The 19,321-nt window shown below is 46.7% G+C and overlaps 1 protein-coding gene across 8 annotated transcripts in view; it reads left to right on the top strand.

The window, feature by feature from the left end:
• Nucleotides 1–17,592, top strand: part of neurl1aa (neuralized E3 ubiquitin protein ligase 1Aa) — a 148,923-nt gene extending 131,331 nt beyond the window's left edge. For all 8 annotated transcript variants that reach the window (XM_082537953.1, XM_082537958.1, XM_082537955.1 and 5 more), the window contains 3 exons: nt 3,149–3,877; nt 14,840–14,989; nt 15,908–17,592. In XM_082537953.1, the coding sequence (XP_082394079.1) occupies nt 3,149–3,877; nt 14,840–14,989; nt 15,908–16,149 (1,121 nt within the window). In that variant the 3' untranslated portion in view covers nt 16,150–17,592. The remainder of the gene's footprint in view (nt 1–3,148; nt 3,878–14,839; nt 14,990–15,907) is intronic.
• Nucleotides 17,593–19,321: the final 1,729 nt, after the last annotated feature.

Raw genomic sequence — 19,321 nt, 5'->3', positions numbered from 1 at the left:
TGCTCCTCTCGCTGTTATCCTCCCTCGAGGCATGCCATCATCAGCTCCAGTCCCGGAAGTCTTGCAACAAAGTCTGTCCCATCGTAATCCAATTTGCGACAGAGTGATGGGCAGCAGATAACTGCAAGAGGCACGCAATTTGGTTTGGTGATGTCATTCACATCCCCCACTGAGTCAGAGCGACCGGGCGGCATGCCTAAAAGGAGAGGCTTTCCCTCATCATCAGTGAGTGAAATGTAAGGCTTCATCAAGGAGTCTTTGCTTCATTAAAGGTCTCCCTTCAGCAAATGAAGCTCCAAGGAAACTGCATAAAATCCAGAAATGGACTACGTGGCTGATTGAGCTGTTCAATTAAAACCCAACATCCCAACATCCACACGTCGTCAGGCCGTTCATTTGCACAGAATCTCCTCTAAGCCCTGGTTTTCATGGAGGCTGAGAGTCCATCAGTGTGGGATTGATAGCTGAGAAAGTAGATGAAATTCAAGCTAGTCATCTACAGCTAGCCTCGGGGACTCTGGGGAAACTGCTGCACGCTTCTGAGCAGAGGTGTTTAATGGTTGATTAGCAGTCTTTGGGAGTCGCCCTGTGCACCAAAGGCACTGTCCTCTCCGTTTTATCCCTCGCTGAGAAATCAATTAGCACGATTACAAGGCCTTAGTCCCATTAAACATTAATCACAGGGCGTCACGGTCTGAGTTAGCAGCTAGCTTTAATCGACGACTGACACGACGGTCTCGGCTTTACAGCGCACGATCTCATCAGACGGCATTTCAGCGATGATGCAGAAAATCAGACGTGTAACTCTCAGAGGATGGAGCGCCGAGCAGACTGCTGTCATCTCCACTTCACTCCAACATATCACAGACTGATATTTGATGCCAGTCAGCGTCTCTGTAGATGAGTGAGATATCCTCTTAGGTGATCGTTTTATTAAGGTGTGACGGTGGAGCTTGGATCAGGGAATGAGGAAAACTCTGAAATGTGTCAGTGATTATCCAAAACAACAGATTCAAATGAAAGTCAAAGGAGGTAGAAGACGGACGAATTCTGCTTCCACCTTTTTATTTGGACAATATCCAGAGTATGCAATGATGCCGTGATCCAGTCGTCTGAATCTTGGTCGCTGACCTGAAAACTGATCTGAAAATCTCATCTGTGCCAGCAGCAGTAGAGTTTAAAGGTCAGTGACTGATGGGGATGAGTCGGTTTACTCCAGCAGCATCGGCTGTATGAAACAGAGGCGCGCAGCCTGAACAGTGGAGCCAATGCGATGGTTTCACCCTGTCAGCAGAGGGCAGGTTTTCTGGGTGTGGAGGCACAAAAATGATCTCTTACTTCATTCATGACCTCATTAAACACTTTTCTGATCTCTGCTCTCTGTTGTGAATCTGATGTGTTTTTAACATTTAGAATGAAATAGACCTTCAAATGGAGCGAGACTTTGGAGGGTAACCTCAATGCTCCAGTTTCCAGTAGGAAAAACCAACTGGTGATGTCCATCTTCCATGTACACTGGGCCTGATCAACCTGAAGGATAGATCTGCTTTTTAGACTTGTTTACATCCAGTTTCCATTTTTATTGGGACAAAATTCCAGTAAAGTGGAGGACAAGGATGAGACCAGCTTTGAGACTGAAAGAGAGGTTTTGTGCTGGCACTTTCACACAGAGTCCGCTGTAGGACGTAAAGGACATAAAGACACCGTTTCTATCCTTGACAGCATGTTGAGTCTCATCCCTAGTTCTGTGTGTTGTATGTCACGGTACCTTAGACTGCTTTTAACTGCCGGTGTTACGCTTCTGTATGAACAGTTGTAAATCTGAAACCTGATTCAATCAGTTAAATTAATTCCACAATTTGAAGCTAATCTCAAATTTACTCGGTCCTGATGATGGAGGCTTCCTGCTTCGGGCGGCCCTGTCAATGGGACTGTCCTGACTCTCTCCTTTTTGGCTTGTGTCCCTGTCAGCTGTGGGATCATAAGAAGCTTGGCTGTTCTGGTTTCCCCGCTGCAGCTCACAGTTAGCAGCCCGTCCTGCGGCCCTGGTAATTAGGGCTAAGAGGTTTATCTGAAGTCAGAGCTCTCAGGTCCTGGACAGATAGAGCTGACCAGGACTCGAGACTCTCCAGAGACCGTCGGTGGCTGTTTCTCATCCTTGGACCTCCTGCACCTCCCCAGCCCACTGTTTTAATAAGTGCCTCTTGTTTTGACTGAGGGTCTCTCAGTATCATCTAAGAGGAACAGGAGGTCATTTTCTTTTTTTCTTTTTTCGTCTTGGTCTCGTTTGGCGTTCAGCTCTGCAAATACATCTCACACAAACCCAAGCTTGAGGAGCTGGGCGCTGTCAGCGTGTTGGGCTAATTTTACCCCTACCACCAGGCCAGGAGGGGCGAGGTGGGAGGGCGAGGTGGGAGGGCACATTAAGGATGTTATTTTAAGCAGCTGAGTCAGCGCATAGGATGGGAAGCAACCTGAGAGTTTATCAGAGGTGTGCATTTGTCTGTATGTGGCCACTACACTGCTATTAAAGACATGTATTGGTATATATTAATAGATGTCTGTGGAGTGATACTGTACTATGGAGTGCAAGGAATGCAGCCAGCACACACCCCAACACACACACACTTGTTTTCATATCTTAGTGAGGACATCTCATTGACATAATGCTTTCCCGAACCCCCTAACCATAACCATAACCCTGACAAGAAAACCACATTTTGAGCCTTAATAATTTTGGGGGGGATTTTGGTCCCCACATAGATATGTAAACATGCTGACTGACACACACACACACACACACACACAGCCTCCTTGCTCTCTGACACCGTGCAGCATTGTACACCTGTGCAGATGCAGGAGCGACCCACTACTGTCTTTAATTCCTTTAAACACACTTCCCGACACTCTGCCTCAGCACCGAGTAATCACCCCTACCTTGCTACCAGCTCATGCTAGTGAAATGAAATTGCTCTTTTATTATCGTTATCATGTTGTCAGACCAGCTGCAGATTCAGCCCTTCTCTTAGTGCTGTTCAGACTTGGTGAGCTGCAAACTTCATTCCCGCAGGCTTTAGGAAAATTGCTAATCAGAGCAAAACTCAGCAGTGCTGATTTAAACCGCTGTCCTCTCCTCCTCCTCTTCCAGACAGCGAGATTGTTCCTGCAGACTGCCTGCGTCCACGCTCCTTCACCACGGTGCGCTCCTCCTCTCTGCGGCGTGAAGCGGACGACTCGCGCCTGTCCGTCAGCCTGTGCGACCTCAACCTGCAGCAGGAGGACGGTGGCCCAGCCCACAGCCGCTCCCACCGCCACACCCTCCACCTGGCCTCCACCTCCTCCTCCTCCAGCTGCCCCATCCCGCAGAACTCCCTCAATTCCCAGCAGTCCTCCCTCCTACCGTCCACCCTGGAGAGCGACCTCCACTTCCACCAGCTGCGCGGCGCCCACATTAAGACGCTGGACGAGCAGACGGTGGCGCGATCCGAGCACGCGCGTGAAGAGCGCACGCTGGTCTTCACGAACCGGCCACTGCGCATCGGCGAGACAGTGTTCATCAAAGTCACCAAGTCGAGCCCGGCGCGCTCGGGCTCTCTGTCTTACGGTGTGACGTCCTGCGACCCGGCGGTGCTGCGCCCCAGCGACTTACCCTACAATCCCGAGGCCCTGGTGGACAGGAAGGAGTTCTGGGCGGTGTGCCGTGTGCCGACGCCTCTACAGAGCAGTGACATCCTGGGCTTCTTGGTCAACCAGGAGGGGGAGGTCATCCTCAGCCACAACGGCGCCAACGTGGGCATGCAGGTGTGCGTGGACAACTCCCGCCCGCTGTGGATGTTCTTCGGCTTGCATGGTGCAGTGACACAGCTGAGGATTCTGGGTAGGTTACCATAATAACAAAGGTTAAACTACTTTTAGGCCCCTGGCATTTTGTGTGATTGTAGGTCTTTATCTTATAATGTAAAGCAAATGAAAGTTACACATCAGAGGAACAAACTGCTCCATTATAACAGATATTATTGGACTTCTCCAAAGGACTGAACAGCTCTAAGACGGTGATGCTGAACTGTGAGCCTTTAGTTGCCACCCGGCTTGTGACCAGTTTCACTAAAAGAGGCAGAGGCCCAGGTTTGAGCGCCTCGGGCTGTTTTCCGAGTGTTGTTCCCCAGATGTTGTCTCCACCCTCTCCTGATCAAAGTAAAGCTGAATTATTTATCACGCAGGTTTGCTGTCAGTCCTTGTCCTGGTTTCATTGAACATAGCATTTGTTCAGGTGAGAAATCAAGCTCAGCCACGGTCCCACATCAGCTGATGGCTCAGCTGATTATCCTTCTACACATCCAGTTAGCGAGACTTCAGCTGCCTACATTTGCAGCACATCTGTGAGGTGCTTTGTACTGAAGCCCACCTCACGTGTTCCCTCACGTTTGTAGCTGCTGCTGCTTCCCCACCTTTGGGTTGCCACCCAGCGAATGAACATCAAGACAAATAACACTCTCAGAAAGTATTTAAGAGGGTCCAGAACTCTTAGAAAGGCTCCTCAGTTCAGGTCTTGCATAAGGACTGCTTCACAACACTGGTCCCTGCATCTGAAAAAGGTGACCAAGCGTCTGTTTGCTGGTCCTTTTGTTTTTTTCAGACCCTCTGACGTGTGAACATACGTGTTTGCTGTGACAGGAAACAGAGTCCGTAAGAAACTACGTCACAGAGCACTAACAGGTAATCTCACTGATCACCTGTCCCAAAAAACCTTTAAACTCTGGCCTGCGTTCAGAACCACAGTAGCACAACATCGGTGAAAGGTGTGCTGCCAGCAGAGCAGTCGAACACTGAACACGAATCAACCTTCGATGTAGGAATCAGTCAAATATATGGAAGCTCCTGTCTGCGTTTCCTCTGCCAAATGAGAGGTTCGGCTGATTGTTGGTACTTTAACTGTGGATTTTCTGCTCTGGATTTCATTTTCTTACTGGCGCTCGTAGCAGAACGCTTTAAAACGAAGCTAATATATTGTGAACGCAGCATCAAGAGCTTTGATACGAAACTCAGATATTTAGGACGTGTACACTCCTAATGATCTCACCATGTTCTCTTTGGAGTTTCTTTGAGTTTTTATTATTTAACAGGGGACAGTGTTGTTAATGAGGAGATGAGAACGGGCCAGATTTTAGCAACACAACAAACGTGCAACACAACAAAAGAAAAAGTTACAATGCTCCAAGATTTATTCCTCCATTATACGTCAGGATGTCCAAATGTGGCGAGGCACCCCACGGTCCCCCCCCTAGTGGTGGCCCTGGTGCCAATCGGTCAGTTTTTATTTTTTAATTTATTATTTTAAGACATATCTGCAAGTGTCACTAGTGCTCCGCCTCCTGTATGTGGAGCAACGAGCACCTTTTGTCTTTGACTGCACGCTCTATTCTCCGTGGAAGAGTAATTGATGGTGAGAATAGCCATCCATTTAGCTCAGCGATGTGTCCAGAGGTCAAGAACTTACAGATCAGTGTATTGATCTTAATTTGTCTCGGCTCCCCACTTCCTCCCTGGGGTCCAAATCTATTTGTGTTAAGTGTTGAACGCTCTGACAGTGAGGCGGCTGAGGAAAACAACTTCTCAGTCACGGTCATGACTCTTTATTCACCAGAGGGTCAAGAGTTAGCGAGAGCGCTCTATTACTCTTGTTTGTCACAATATTTATAGCAGACGTCCCATAAAGCAGGAAGACTCTAAACACAGTCATAGGATTAGCGAGAGGAGTAGACTCTCAGAGGAGACGAAAAACAGGAAGAGAGCGAGCAAAGGTGGAAAAGTGGCCACGAGAGGCTTCGGTGTGACCGAGACGACGTGAGGTCTCAGCAGGCCGGACACTTCGCCTGTGCGTCAGGGCACCGGAGGTTTGTTTATGGGTTGATAATGACAGGAAAGTGTGTGCACTTCACTTTGCCCTGCCAAACATATACTGCCTGTCCTACAGGTGCGTGTGCGTGTGAACGCCGTCTGCTATTAATGCAGCGGTTAAGAGGCGTGGCAGCCCAAACAGCTACGACCTTTCAGAGGTGTCACGAGTGTTTGTGTGGAGGAAGAGCATCTATAAATACCTGCTGCTTTTCTTCACCAGCAGCGGAAGAGGAAGCCGAGGTTAAAAGAAGTTAGAGGGGAATAACCTGCACTTTAACCAGCTCATCATCAAAAGCCTCTTTGAAATCTCAGTTCTGCATGTTCGCTAATGTGGCCCTCTGTTAGCCTGACCCAGAGTAACGGTGACAGCTACGTCGATACGAATCACAGCGAGCTTCAGTGAAGCTCTGTGTAGAAAGCCCCTTTCCTTCCAGCTGATTGGCTGTTAGGCTCTTGTTTTTCATTCCAAACACATCTAAATGTCTCCTTTGTATCGGCTCTTATTACACCAGGAGGTCACAGATTTTACTGTTAAATTACATTTTGACTACGACTATCTGCACCGCAGGCCATCTGGTTGGTCTGTGTGGACTTCCAATAATCGTTTACTGAAAACGGAAAGCCTTGGCAGCGCATCAAAACAGGAAGCTCAGAACAATGAAAGCGGTCCAAGGCGCGTTTTCTTATCGAGGCCCATCTCGGAAGTCCCGCCGAGGTGCGAATCATCTTTACTTTCCAGCTGCTTTGAATTAGGAAATGCCTCTTATCTCAAAGTTGTAACGGCCTGATTTATTGCTCTGTGTTTACTGGAGAGCAATTTAGCTCTCAGTTGAAGCTGAATTCAAACCACGCCTGCTAGAGGGAGAGAGGTGTCCCAGCGGGCTCCTCGTCTTCGGGACGGCGGGATCAAACAGTCGTCGCTTCAAACAAAGCGTGAAGTAAAGGACCTTTTGTGAAAGCGACAGCTGTAGTCAAACAGGCACACGAGTATATGTGAGGTGAGCTGAGAGAGCTCAGACGGGGTAATGACACCGAGGATGAAATCAATACTGAATCAGTTCTGTTAGCCTTAACGACAGGAGGCTTTTAGAAGTTTCTCATTACAGTTTGAAGAACGCCGTGTTTAACTGTATATGTGCATCAGTGTGTGTCTCTCTCTGTCAGAAGATTTCCATATCAGTCTTGATATTTAAAGGTGCTCTGTGGAATTTCCTCAGAAACGAGGCTGTCTACATTCAGCACTGTTCACAGAAGCCCACAGTGGACATTCTCATCGTCTTGAATGCACACTTCCTCACGGTTCCTCGTGCGTTGAGCAGAGGTTGAATCATGCTCGAGGATTTTAAATCATGCACGTGTGCTAGCTAGTAGTTTAGGTGTGCTAGTAGTTTAGCTAGCACATCTGGGGCGATCGTGGCTCAAGAGTTGGGAGGGCCCCTTGTAATCGGAAGGTTGCCAGTTCGAGCCCCAGCTTGGACAGTGTTGGTCGTTGTGTCCTTGGGCAAGACACTTCACCCGTTGCCTACTGGTGGTAGTCAGAGGGCCCAGTGGCGCCAGTGTCCGGAAGCCTCGCCTCTGTCAGTGCGCCCCAGGGTGGCTGTGGCTACAATGTAGCTGCCATCACCAGTGTGTGAATGCGTGTCTGAATGGGTGGATGACTGGATGTGTAAAGCGCTTTGGGGTCCTTAGGGACTAAGTAAAGCGCTATACAAATACAGACCATTTATCATTTACGTTTCCTGACATGGCTAAATCTATGTCAGAAATCTTTATTCTATCAAAGGTATATTTGTGCAAATGTGCATGAATCAGTGAGCCACTTAATGACAACCTCTGCTCATGCGTTGACCAGAGGCTGAGTCATCCGCAAGGATTTTAAATCATGCACATTTGCTAGCTAGCAGTTTAGCTAGCACACGTTTCGTGACATGGCTAAATCTATGTCAGAATTCTGCCAAAGGTAAATGTGTGCAAATGTGCATGAATCAGTGAGCCACTTGATGAAACATTTGCTTATAGTCCTGCTAGCGGTCTTTAATAATGTGCCTTGCTATTTTGAGAACCAAAGTGTCAAGTCTGGGCACATGCAGTGCGTTATAGGTGTCTAAATGGTGTACGGTAGCAAATATTTTTTTTACTATTGAAATTTATGCACTACACAAGTATGCTAGTGTCGACATGCTAGTGCCAGCACTGAGACACAATCTTGGAATGCTGAATTAAAACAAAGTTAAGTCGATTTTGTCAGGCTCACAGGCTCAAATTCAATTCAATTTTATTTATATGGCGCCAATTCACAGCAACAGTCACCTCTAGGTTTTTTATATTGAAAGGTAAAGACCATATAGAAAGACAGAGAAAACCCCACAATCAGAGCAAGCAGTTGGTGACAGCGGGACAAAAAAACTCCCTTTTAACAGGAAGAAACCTTGGGCAGAACCAGGCTCAGGGTTGGGCTGATGGGAGGAAATGAGTCTCGTGTTCCACCTACACTAATGTGTGCACACACAAACATGATTGTTGTGTTAGAACAATTTACACATTAGTGTTTCCAGATTGTTCCAGAATCTTCATCCTGTTTTGACTGAACACGAACATCTGACCGAATTATTATTTCACGGTTGAAGTGTCGTCTCATGAAATAAACACGAGTTCTGTTTAATGACCACAGCTGTGATGTAATTAGATATGAACGCTTATGTGCGGAGTCATGGAAAAACATATTAGCCGCAGTCAGGCGCTGTTTCGGTTCCAGCTAATTGACGAGAAAATGGTTATCACAAATTCATCTTAATCAGTCTCAACATTATTTTGATCCATGCTAGCGTTTAACATTGTTGACCTCAGAGAACTTTACCTGCACGCAGAACCTGACACTACCTGGTTTCCTCATGTTTTGCAAAAACTACTTGGAGGATTTAGCCGTGCAGCTGATTTTGAAAACCCCGTGTTTGTCATTTTCCGGTGAGAAAAATGTGGTTTTGCTCTGAATCGAGGGCTGACAGGGAGAGAAACGCCTGTCGAGACATTAAACACTAAATCAAAGCAGTTCACTGAGTGATGGCCGACTTCCACGTTGGTGCTTTACTCTCTACTTAACCATCTGGGTTTGCAAAGACACACCATCTGCAGGTTGACTTGATACTCAGTATTTTTCTGTCCAATCACTTATTAGTGTGTTTCCACAGAAAAGAGCTGAAAACTTGAGCAGCTGACAGCTGAACTTGGAGAGAGAGACGGGCGGCGAGGGGACCTTGTGCCTCGTGGCGTGGAAATGGCACACCCATCCAGTGACCCACTTCGCATGTATTATAGATTCCATTAAAATGTCAACGCGCTCGCGCTCAACTGAAGCGTCTCACCGCCCACATCCTCGCAGCTGCCACGCTCCCCTTCTCCTCCTCTTCTCATCTTCTGTCGGCCCAGCTGCTCCTTCCCTGACTTTCAGATCTTTGTTTTTTGTTTCCTCATCGTCGCTTCTTCTCCTCACTTTTTAAAGTGGGCAGAGTGTGACCCTAACACAGAAAGAGTGATATGCTCATTATGTTATAGATAAATACCCCTTTGTTTGTGTCTTTATTAACATAGAGACTTCAAATAAAAATGTTCTTTAAAGGAAACCGGGCAGAGGAGTTTCCTGCAGTGGGCTCAGACGGGCTCTTCTCAGGCTGCAGGTACGATTACCCATCAGCCAAAGGTTAAGCAGCCCGTTAGACTCGAATCCTCCCTGTAAAGCACGTTCACTGAGAATGCAGCGCACATGCATACTTAAAGATGAACATTTCTGTCAGCTCCTCTGGATTTTGACAGCTGGACAGTCTGAAGATTGTGTTTACAGAGATTTCAGCGATAAGATGGAGCTATGAGAGGGAGGCGGACAGACTTTTAACAAGATTTGATTTATTTCACACTCCTGGAAAACTGCAGCGGCCGTTCTTCACACCTCGGCGTCTCACTTTTGTTCCTAATGTTCTTTGTTTTTATTATTCATTCGTGCTGCTCTGACAGAACTTTTGCAGAGAAATTCAAACTCCTAACCAAGCTGCTCCTAATGATCACTTTTAATACCTGGAGTGTTTTCTAAAATTTATTTTAGACCTGCATCTAATCATGCACACAGATACATGCATTCATACATATGCATGGGTGCTCACACACTCCGCTCTGTGCTTGATGTGGAGATAAACAACTCCGGGATGTACGACTGTGTCGTCCCTCCAAAATAGCTCCTTTGTCTCTTAAGATAATATCTCCTCCACAGATAGAAAGAGACTATTAACATTTCATGCAGCGGGGTAAGCCGTGACCTTAAACTGGTATCTACCGAGCTGCTCTCCTCTCATCTGATCCAAACACACGCACTAAAAAACATCCGAGCCTAAGTGAGCATTTGTCCCGATAGCAGCTCAGAACAAGAGCTTCTCTGCAATTAAATGAAGGCCCACCCATTTTGAAGTGCTTTAGCAGAGGAAATGTTCGTGTAAACTGTTTCTCTCTGTTCCGACCTTTCTCTTGATTGCTTTTTTTCTGTCTATAAACATGCCTGCAGAGTTTAACTCCTTCCCTCCCTTCAGAGGGAACTTAAGCCCTAAACCTTCGCCCTCCTCTGCAGGCCTCATCCCTCCCCTCGCACGCCCTGCGTGCCTTCCGTGCTTTGACAGCGAGAGGATCTGTCCACAGATGCTCCGATATGAGCTAAAGACGGACGGTTGATTGATTGGATGTAGACTACAGCAGAGACGTGGCCACAGAAAGCCACCCCGCCTCTCACAGCTGTTCGCGCTGGACGCTTTAATCTATCGGCGAGCATGCAGGATCAGGGCTGGGCACCGCAGATCCTGCCTCAGCTACCCTGGGTGGGAGTTGCCCGCCTGCCAGAGGGATTAACAGGGAGAGAGGGAGGATTCGGCCCCGCGGAGGAACCGCTCATGCCGCAGGGTGATCAGGCTCAAATAATCTGATGAAGGGTGGAACCTGACGAGTGCAGGAGCACCTCGTAGGCCGAGCGGCACTCGCAGCGTGAGGGTTTGATTCTGAGGTCTGGACACATTTTACATTCCAGTACATTTTAGCTGCTCATCCTGTCACAGAGGATGTTCATGTGAAGGTCAAACAGCGCCTGGCTGCGTGTGTGCACGTCTCATGCTTCTTGAAATGATTTTCATCATAACATGCATAACCTTCTCCCCCATGTTGGACCGAGTATAACCGCCATAAACAGCTCAGATGAAGCCTGTATAACAGCCCATGAAGCAGCAGGAAGGCTTGACCTGCATTTTTAAACATTAGAAGAAGCCTTTAATAAAGATTTGTCCCACTGACTAAAGACAGATGAACGTTGCTACCTTGAGGTCACCCAGTTTGGCACTGGGCTGTCACCAATTGTTTTGTTTTCTAAAGAATAGAAGTGACTCAGACGGCGCTGAATAGGCTCAGCGACATCCACCCGTGCTAACGTGCCGTAACAGTCAGGCTCCTAACGCTTGTTTTATGGTACCATGGTTGTGTTTGCATGCGTATTAGCCTGCACAGAGCGGTTTTCAATCTATGCAAACATCCTGTGCAAACCTCCAAATATCTGATAGTGGGTAGCTCGAATACACACAGGTGAAACGGCTGGAAAACGTAGTGACAAAGTTCACCAGGAACGGAAGAAGCACTAAAAAATCTCAATAAATACGCTACGGAGAGCTCTGCAGGTGGCTGCAGGGGACACTTTCACTGTTTTCAGCTCTTGGTTTCTAGCAGAGGCTCAGATCAGCTGTACCGCATACTTTGAACACGGCCTCCATCTGGTGGCACATGCTCTCTGCAGGTAATCGGGCTGTCCACCGCTCCCTACACTCAATACATTTGTCATTTAACAAAAAAATAAGGAGTGGACGAGTGTCTCAGGCTGTAAATGTGTTTATTTCTGCTGCAGAGTTGGATAGTTTAACTCACTGCTGGAGCCTCAAGTGGCAAAGCTTAAGAACTGCAGTTTTTGGTCCCAGAGAAGTGAAGGAGGAATCTGCACAATGTCTTGTGCAGCTTTTGTGTTGATCCTGTACACGAATCGAGCATTCTGCTAAGATAAGGAGTGTGACCACTGCCCGAGGCCTCCCCTTAGAAACAAATGTGTTCACTCAAGCTGCTAAATATGGTCTGCTACAGCGTGTTACGCACTGTACATACAGTGCAAAAACACTCGTGCAAATTCCACAGGAGCACCGGGGCAGCGGCTGCTATGCAAACAGAAGAGAGTCCTTGTGTAAACCCAACCCTGCCAACGTCACCTCAGACAGATCGTCCTGCAGACACGTGCAGCACAGTCATTCCTTTTACCTGATGCAGAAGGAACCACGGCTGCAAGACGGGCGTGGTGTGGAAATGAGACGGTTCATATGCTACAGCTAGTTTGGACCAGCTGCACGTCAGAAAACGCTTGATTATCAGAGAACGATCAAACATATCAAACACTGGGTTTCAGGATGACACATCTCATGATATTTGAGCTGAAAAGCTTTTCTTGTAGCTTGTAAAATATTCTTGCTATGAAGGTTAAATTTAGCATAGCTTCATTAAATACGCTAAAATGATTGTACATAAGCAGCTGGTTGTTGGGGGGCGACATTCTGATGATTGGACTGGCTCCAAAGTGAAGTAGGTCTGCGTGTGGCGGCGTGTCGGGGCATTGGTTGGATTGATCAGGCCGCCGGTGCAGATGGCAGCAGAGCGATGCCCGCTGGGACGTGCGTTAGTGGCGGGCTGTCATCGTGATGTTTGCTCAGCGCTGACGGCGCAACAGATGACTCTGGTTTCACTTTTTTCTGTCCGCTGTCCAGGAGAACACCGTGAACCGTTCCCCACTGAGACTCACTGCAGTGGAGTGATGCTTAAAACAAAGACGTGCTGAAATGCTATCGTTACATATCTTTGCACACAGCAGCTGACTTGTGATGCAGTTGTTAGTATGCTATATTCTGACAGTAAGCTTCAGACGAGGTAATTAAAGTAATCTGCATTGACGTTGAAGCAGCAAAGCATTTGATGGGAATTCTTTGAGGGCGATTACTTGCTTGCTCTGCGAGAATGCTCATTTGCATCATAATTTGCACTCTTTAGTGTCATTGCATTTATTGTGACGCTGCACTATTAGTTATTTTAAACGACAAAGGAACCCACATGAATTCTCTTCCAAGACAAATGACTCTGTTTCCTGTCCAAGGAAACAGCGCTGCGGTGCTTTGTCTCTTGTTGTTTTTGAACAGATGCCCAAAGACCCCAAAAGCGTTTCAGTGGTCGTTCTCAGGTCTCGCCAACTTTTTATTAGTTTAAGTTCTTGAAAAACTCCCAGTGCACTCAGAAAGGAATCAGGTCGACTCAGATCTCAGTTTGGACGTTGAGCTCAGGATCAAGAAAGTAATGCAAACCATACAGCAACATATTAATGACGAACCTTGATTTGCGGATGAATCATTCCGAACTTTGGTCCGTTTTCAGGATATTCACAGCTTCACATGCTCTATATTTAGTTGCCTGTTTGCCCTGAAGGACTCTCACACAATGAGAAACAAAATCCTCCAGTCTGATGAAATAAAGATTGAACTCTTTATCCTGAATGCCAAGCATCAGGAAACTAAGCACCGCTTATGACCAGGCCAATGCCGTCCCTAAAGTGAAGCATGGCGGTGGCAGCATCATGCTGTGGGGATGTTTCTCAGTAGCTGGGACAGCAGTCGGGCGCAAAGGAAAGATGAATGCAGAGACATCCTTGATGATAACCTGCTTCAGGGTACTCCGGACCTCAGACCAGGGCAAAGGTTCCAACACGACAACGACCCTGATGAACAACCTTTAATTTGCCCAGACTTGTACCCGACTGAATATCTGTGCAGGGATCTGAAAACAGCTGCGCAGAGATGCTCAACATCCAACCTGATGGAGCTGACAGGTTCTACAATGAAGCCGCCCCAAAATTGGTTAGCCTAGCTCGTAGCATCATACTCACCTGAGGCTGTAATTTTGGAAAAATGCAGTAACGTGGAAAGAGTGAAGTGCTGTGAATATTTATGAATGCACTGAATTTACTGCAGAGTAAAATAACGATCAGACCATCAGGCTGCTGTGGCTAAGAGGCTGGAGTCTGGTCTCCTTAGCTAGCTGCTAATATCACCTGTGCTCTTTTTTTGAATGAAAGTAACGTCTAAAGAGCCAAAATAAGGAGCTAAAATCAGTTTAAAGAGACAGGCCGGTGTCTGGAAGTGGTTTTCTGTGGATGTAAGAGTCATTCCACACAGATTTTACTGGAACATGTAGCACAGCTTCAAGCACACCTGCACCTCATCTGTCCATCCGTGAGTCACCAGCATTCCGAAATGTGTTCCCTAACCTTGCACTAGGAATTTCCACTTGTTTCCTTCAGCCAGGATGCAGATACAGGAAGATGCCTACTATTTTTTTCAAACCTCTTTTTCTCAAGAGGAAACGACGGAGCATCTCTTTTCTCCGATGTTGAATATGTTTGTACTTTTAAAATGCAAATTGGAGTCGTCTCTCTGTGCGTTCGAGCGCTGCCCGTTTAGTGGGAAAGAAGCTCATCCTGCTCTCATTGTCTGTACTCCTGTACATGAAGATGAAACAAAAGCAAAACACAGAAAGGTAGAAATGAAGCGCAGTCGTGCATGAGAAGATAATTTGATGTAGTGTCTTTGGTTCTTTTATCTCTGGTGCAAAAATCTGCTTTTGTTTGAGTTATTTGATGTGCAGTGTACTAATCCAGTCTTTCTGACGTCTGGGCTGCTTTTTCTTCCTGTGTTTACATCACTGCTGGTGTCACTCTGTCGTCTGATGATCACGACAGACAGCAGCATCGTGTTGAAAAGACAAATTCTAGTGTTTTTGCTGTAACTGGCTGCTAAATTCACTCATCCAACACCCTGGCTGTATTTTCTCCGACCAGGCTCCACGCATCTCGGGGATCCGCGGGCCACGTCGAATCCCAGCTCGCCCTCCTCCTCTCCGCACACCCCCAGCGCCCTGGGAAGTGGCATCTCTGATCCGGTCCTGAACGGAGGTCTGTGCTCAGCCGCTTACTGCAGCTCAGCAGGGGGTACGTATACCCAGACAGGAAACTGCAACTGTAGAAGTAGACAATCAATCACCCCTCAGGGGACTCTGGGGAAGCCATTATAGGGTAGTGAGCAGATGTCATCCTGCAGTAGTTTGGAACAATGGCCAGCACTTCATGGTTCTGCTGCTGCAGCTGGAAGTAGGCAAATGTTTTCGGCACGTGTTCTTATGTCACGTAACTCCGTTTATGTAAATGGGACAGATGCAATGTGTTCCTGTACCCACGGGGGGGGTCGTTTTTAAAAATCTTTTAGCTTCATACTCAAAGTCAGAAGCTGCAAAGATTTTTATGTAGAGCATCTTTAGGAAGTGATGACTGGCACACCACTGGGGAGGATTTTGAGACAGCAATTTAGCCTCTGTGATCCATAAATCTTAGACCAACCAAAATTCAGCAAATGTTCTTTTCTTCAGCAAGAAAAGCAAACTTTTTGGAAGTTAAGGTCAAAAGCCAGGAGGTTAAAGCACTAACTAAAGTAAAGCCAGCACACAGCAGTGAATGAGTCTGGCATAAAGACAGAACTGCAAAGTTCATCGTAGGCTTGAACGTAGCTGCTAATCCCAACATAACCAGCAGCTTCTCTGTTTCACCCCGTGTGGATCTGCCCATTAATTCAGTTCGATTATAGGTTCATATTGTGAGCCAACAATCATACGACTGCCTGTGAGTAATTGCTTTGGCGCCAGTAGGAAGGTAGGAAAACTGAGACAGGACCACGCTCGGGGAGGGGCGGGGCCATCTGCTGCGACCGGTTGCTCGAGGGGATGAAGATGAGATAAAAGACATGCTGTGATTGTGTATAAACACACAGTGTAGTTTCCCTGTATGACATCAGGTTATTTGATGCATTGGGGTATCGAACACCTGTTTAGCATCGTCTTTGTGTCTTTGCAACAGGAACAACTCCGAATTCTCCGGCCAGCCTCCCCAAGTCCCCCACGTTCCCGTCCGGCCGCGGGCCGTGGTCCGACGAGTGCTCCATCTGCTACGAGAACACCGTGGACACGGTCATCTACGCCTGTGGGCACATGTGCTTGTGCTACACCTGCGGCCTCAAACTCAAGAAGATGTCCAACGCCTGCTGCCCCATCTGCAGGAGGCAGATTAAAGACATTATCAAGACCTATCGCAGCACGTAAGGGAACGGGCGACAGGACGACCTCAGCAAAACCCAGGGTTACAAAAAGAAAGGTTTAGGTTCAGGGAACATGAACTCTGGTACTCTGATTTGGTATTTTCATACAAATATTGGTGGCTGGTTTTCTCACGTGACCTTTTCCAGAGTTAATGCCACTTCAGTGGGGAGGTCTCTCTGTCTTTAGAGTCACAGCCTTCGACAGGAAGTTCGTCCAAACTCTATTCTTGCCAGAAGTGTTTGCTTTCTCCGGGGCTCGTGGAAGACTTTGAAAGAAGAGGGGAAAAAACCAAACCGGCTTCAAAATTCTTTGATTTGTTGAACCGTGTCGTAAGATTTAGGAACTATCGCCCATTTGCGCCAAAGCAGATGAGTCCCTTTGGGTCTGAATGCTCAATAGATCTTTTCGAGGATGACCGAAGCTCCGAAATATGCCGTCAACGCGATTTACGACTTAAATGGTCTCAGAAAACGCACACCCGCTGCAGGTAATCATCTCAGTATGTCACAACTTGTGTCTGTGTGTTACTGAGAACTGGAAGCTCAGTCTGCATCACAGTGCTGAAGTGATGGACGTCTGTTAGTGTTGTGGTGATTATCAGTGAGTGACGTGTCTAGCGACGCAAGCCGGTGCTGAGTATTTTAAGTAGGATTGTAAGACCTCTTGTACTCGTATAATCTAATGTACCTTTCTGGTAGTTTTACTGCAAACGTTGGTGGTAGCTATATTGTTGTTCTAGCTAGCTGCTTGCTCTGCAATGTGGTTTGTTGCACTGAAATCTGCATCATCCTCTCAGAAAAGCCCCAAAACTGACCGAGAGGACCAAGACCCTCATTGGCTGAAACAATCTACAAGCCATAGACTGTATATAAAAGAGGGACGTAGCCAGGTTACTGTGTGAAATTCAGTTTTGAAGCCTCGGCGTCAGCGTTTTCAGCTTTGTTTTTAACTTTAAAAATTGAGCAGAGTGGGGGAAACCAGAGTACACGCGCTCATTCACTGATGATTTGTCAATCGTGAACTGGACCCGCCCTCATGTATAGTATGCTGTTTTGTTTTAGCCCATATGGTGCCTTTTGCACTGACATAAAACTACTGAGAACATAAATTCATCAGGATTTTAATCTGCCGCCCCTGTTGTGCCAGGTTTAAGTCGCTTCTGCAGTGGCTTTACTTTAACACCTGCACGCTACATGCATCTTTTTATATACAGTCTATGCTGCCAACCTGCCTCCAGCAGACTCGGCAGCTCTGAATTCTTGAAAGGAAACAGGAAGTGGGAAATAAACAGCAATTTGGATACTCCTCAGGGCCTGCTATCTTTTTAAGAACCATCCTCCCAAACTGTACCTATATAACCCTGCCTAATACACTGTGAGTGCTCACGACAAATTGACAAGTCCTCACAAACAGCTCCCATAACACCACGTAAAAAAAAAAATCAAAGGATTGTTGCCATGGTTTCCTGCCTTATCTCACAGAAGGTTCGCTCGTAGATGGACCGCGTTCTGTGCTTCCCCCAAACCCCCGATGATTTACCAAATAATGCTGTTGTGTGGCACAGACTGTCACAAAATGTTCACTCAGAGGAGAAAAAGCACACATTCAAACTATTTTTCTAATAGAAATGCACAACATTTCCAGTATTTGATTATTAAAATGTATACTACGCTTTGTGACACCAGCAGCAGAGACATTCTACAGAAATCTCTTCAGGGGAAAAGAAAAAGCTCCGATTTTAAGTATTTGTATCATTTCTGTCCCCTAACTTGAGTATAAAACGTCTTCGTCCCCTTCAGATTTCACAGATGAGCTTTGTCCTCGCAGGAAGCTGAGAGGCTGTTTTTAGATTTTGTAGATAATCAACAAACGGGGATCAGACCTATGCTGCTACGGTGTTTGCCAGCCGACGGTGACGCTGCACACGTCCTTCCTCCCACGTCAGTTTGATTACGCTACTGCTTGAAGTGTTAATTCACATTTGAATGTTAACTTATGTATTTAGAGAGATTTTTATTGATGTGCTTGAATTGGGGTAAAAACCAACAAAAAAACTTTTGTGTTCTTTTAAAGTTTGTTTGGATCGATAATCACGCGTTTTCTTTTTTCTTCACCTCGTTTATCCAAAACTGCGAGAATCTAAATTTGTGTCCGGCAGCGAGCAGGTCGAGTTAGTCGCACCTCGCAGCAGAGACGTCGCAGTACACAATCAAACCCCGACCGCCGTGAGGTGCGACGCGCCAGCTCCTGCTTTTATTGCGCTCCCTGATCGTCACGTGTTCTTTTGAGTGATTTCTCTTCCTGTGCGCGCGCCCGTGTCCACGACCCAACAGCCCGTCTGTATCTTTAGCTCGTTCGGGCTGTGTGGTCTCAAAGCCATCGCTGTGGTGATGATGATGGTGATGTCACTTTATAAAGCTACTGATTGTAATCTTGTACGTCTGAGATTCAGCCGTGGCATTTTTTTCTTTGTGCAGAGACTTTGACCAAATCCAGAAATGATCACTGATCTATTTTTTTAAGATATAAGTCTATAGATGCAACCCCCCCCCCCCCCCCCCCCAATTAAATTCATTGATTTGTATTTGATTTTTGGACCACATTGATAAATGCCACAAAAGATTTTCTTCTATAAATAGTTTTTTGAGCACCTTTAATTTAATATTTCGTTGTTGTTGTTTTTCCACACGCCCCACAGGATGTCCCTGATCCTCTAATGTATTATTTATTGGTCCAGCACCGACGCGTGGACGTTTCCTGCTTTCTCTCGTGTTTGCTGCCTCCTCTGGCTCCTCTGTGTCCGCAGCGCATTTACTTTCTGTAAATCTTTTTATCATGCATGAGTTTTCCGTTCACCCAGCGTGAACATCGGGACCAACAGCGGATGAGCATCGGAGTGGAACGCTGTCAGTGCTCGTGTAGACTGGAACCAGTGGCTAGAAAAACGCAGTTTGGCTGTTGTTGTGACAGCAGCTGAAAGTGCAAACCTGTGTTTTCTTTTTTCCTTTTGATTTGAAGCTACAAGTGTTCATTTGTGAGCTCTGTCCAGTGTGAGTCGGACGATTGTGGTTAATAAACTTTCCAGATGTGTTTGAGCAGAAATTCGTCTCATCTTTATTTAATCATGTGACTGATTTTTCTTACATGGAGACAAAATCAGAGTGTGTGTGAGGTC

This window comes from Aulonocara stuartgranti, assembly GCF_965226115.1.
Source record: "Aulonocara stuartgranti genome assembly, chromosome: 6".
Taxonomy (NCBI): domain Eukaryota; kingdom Metazoa; phylum Chordata; class Actinopteri; order Cichliformes; family Cichlidae; genus Aulonocara; species Aulonocara stuartgranti.
This window is presented reverse-complemented; position numbering and strand designations above follow the sequence as displayed.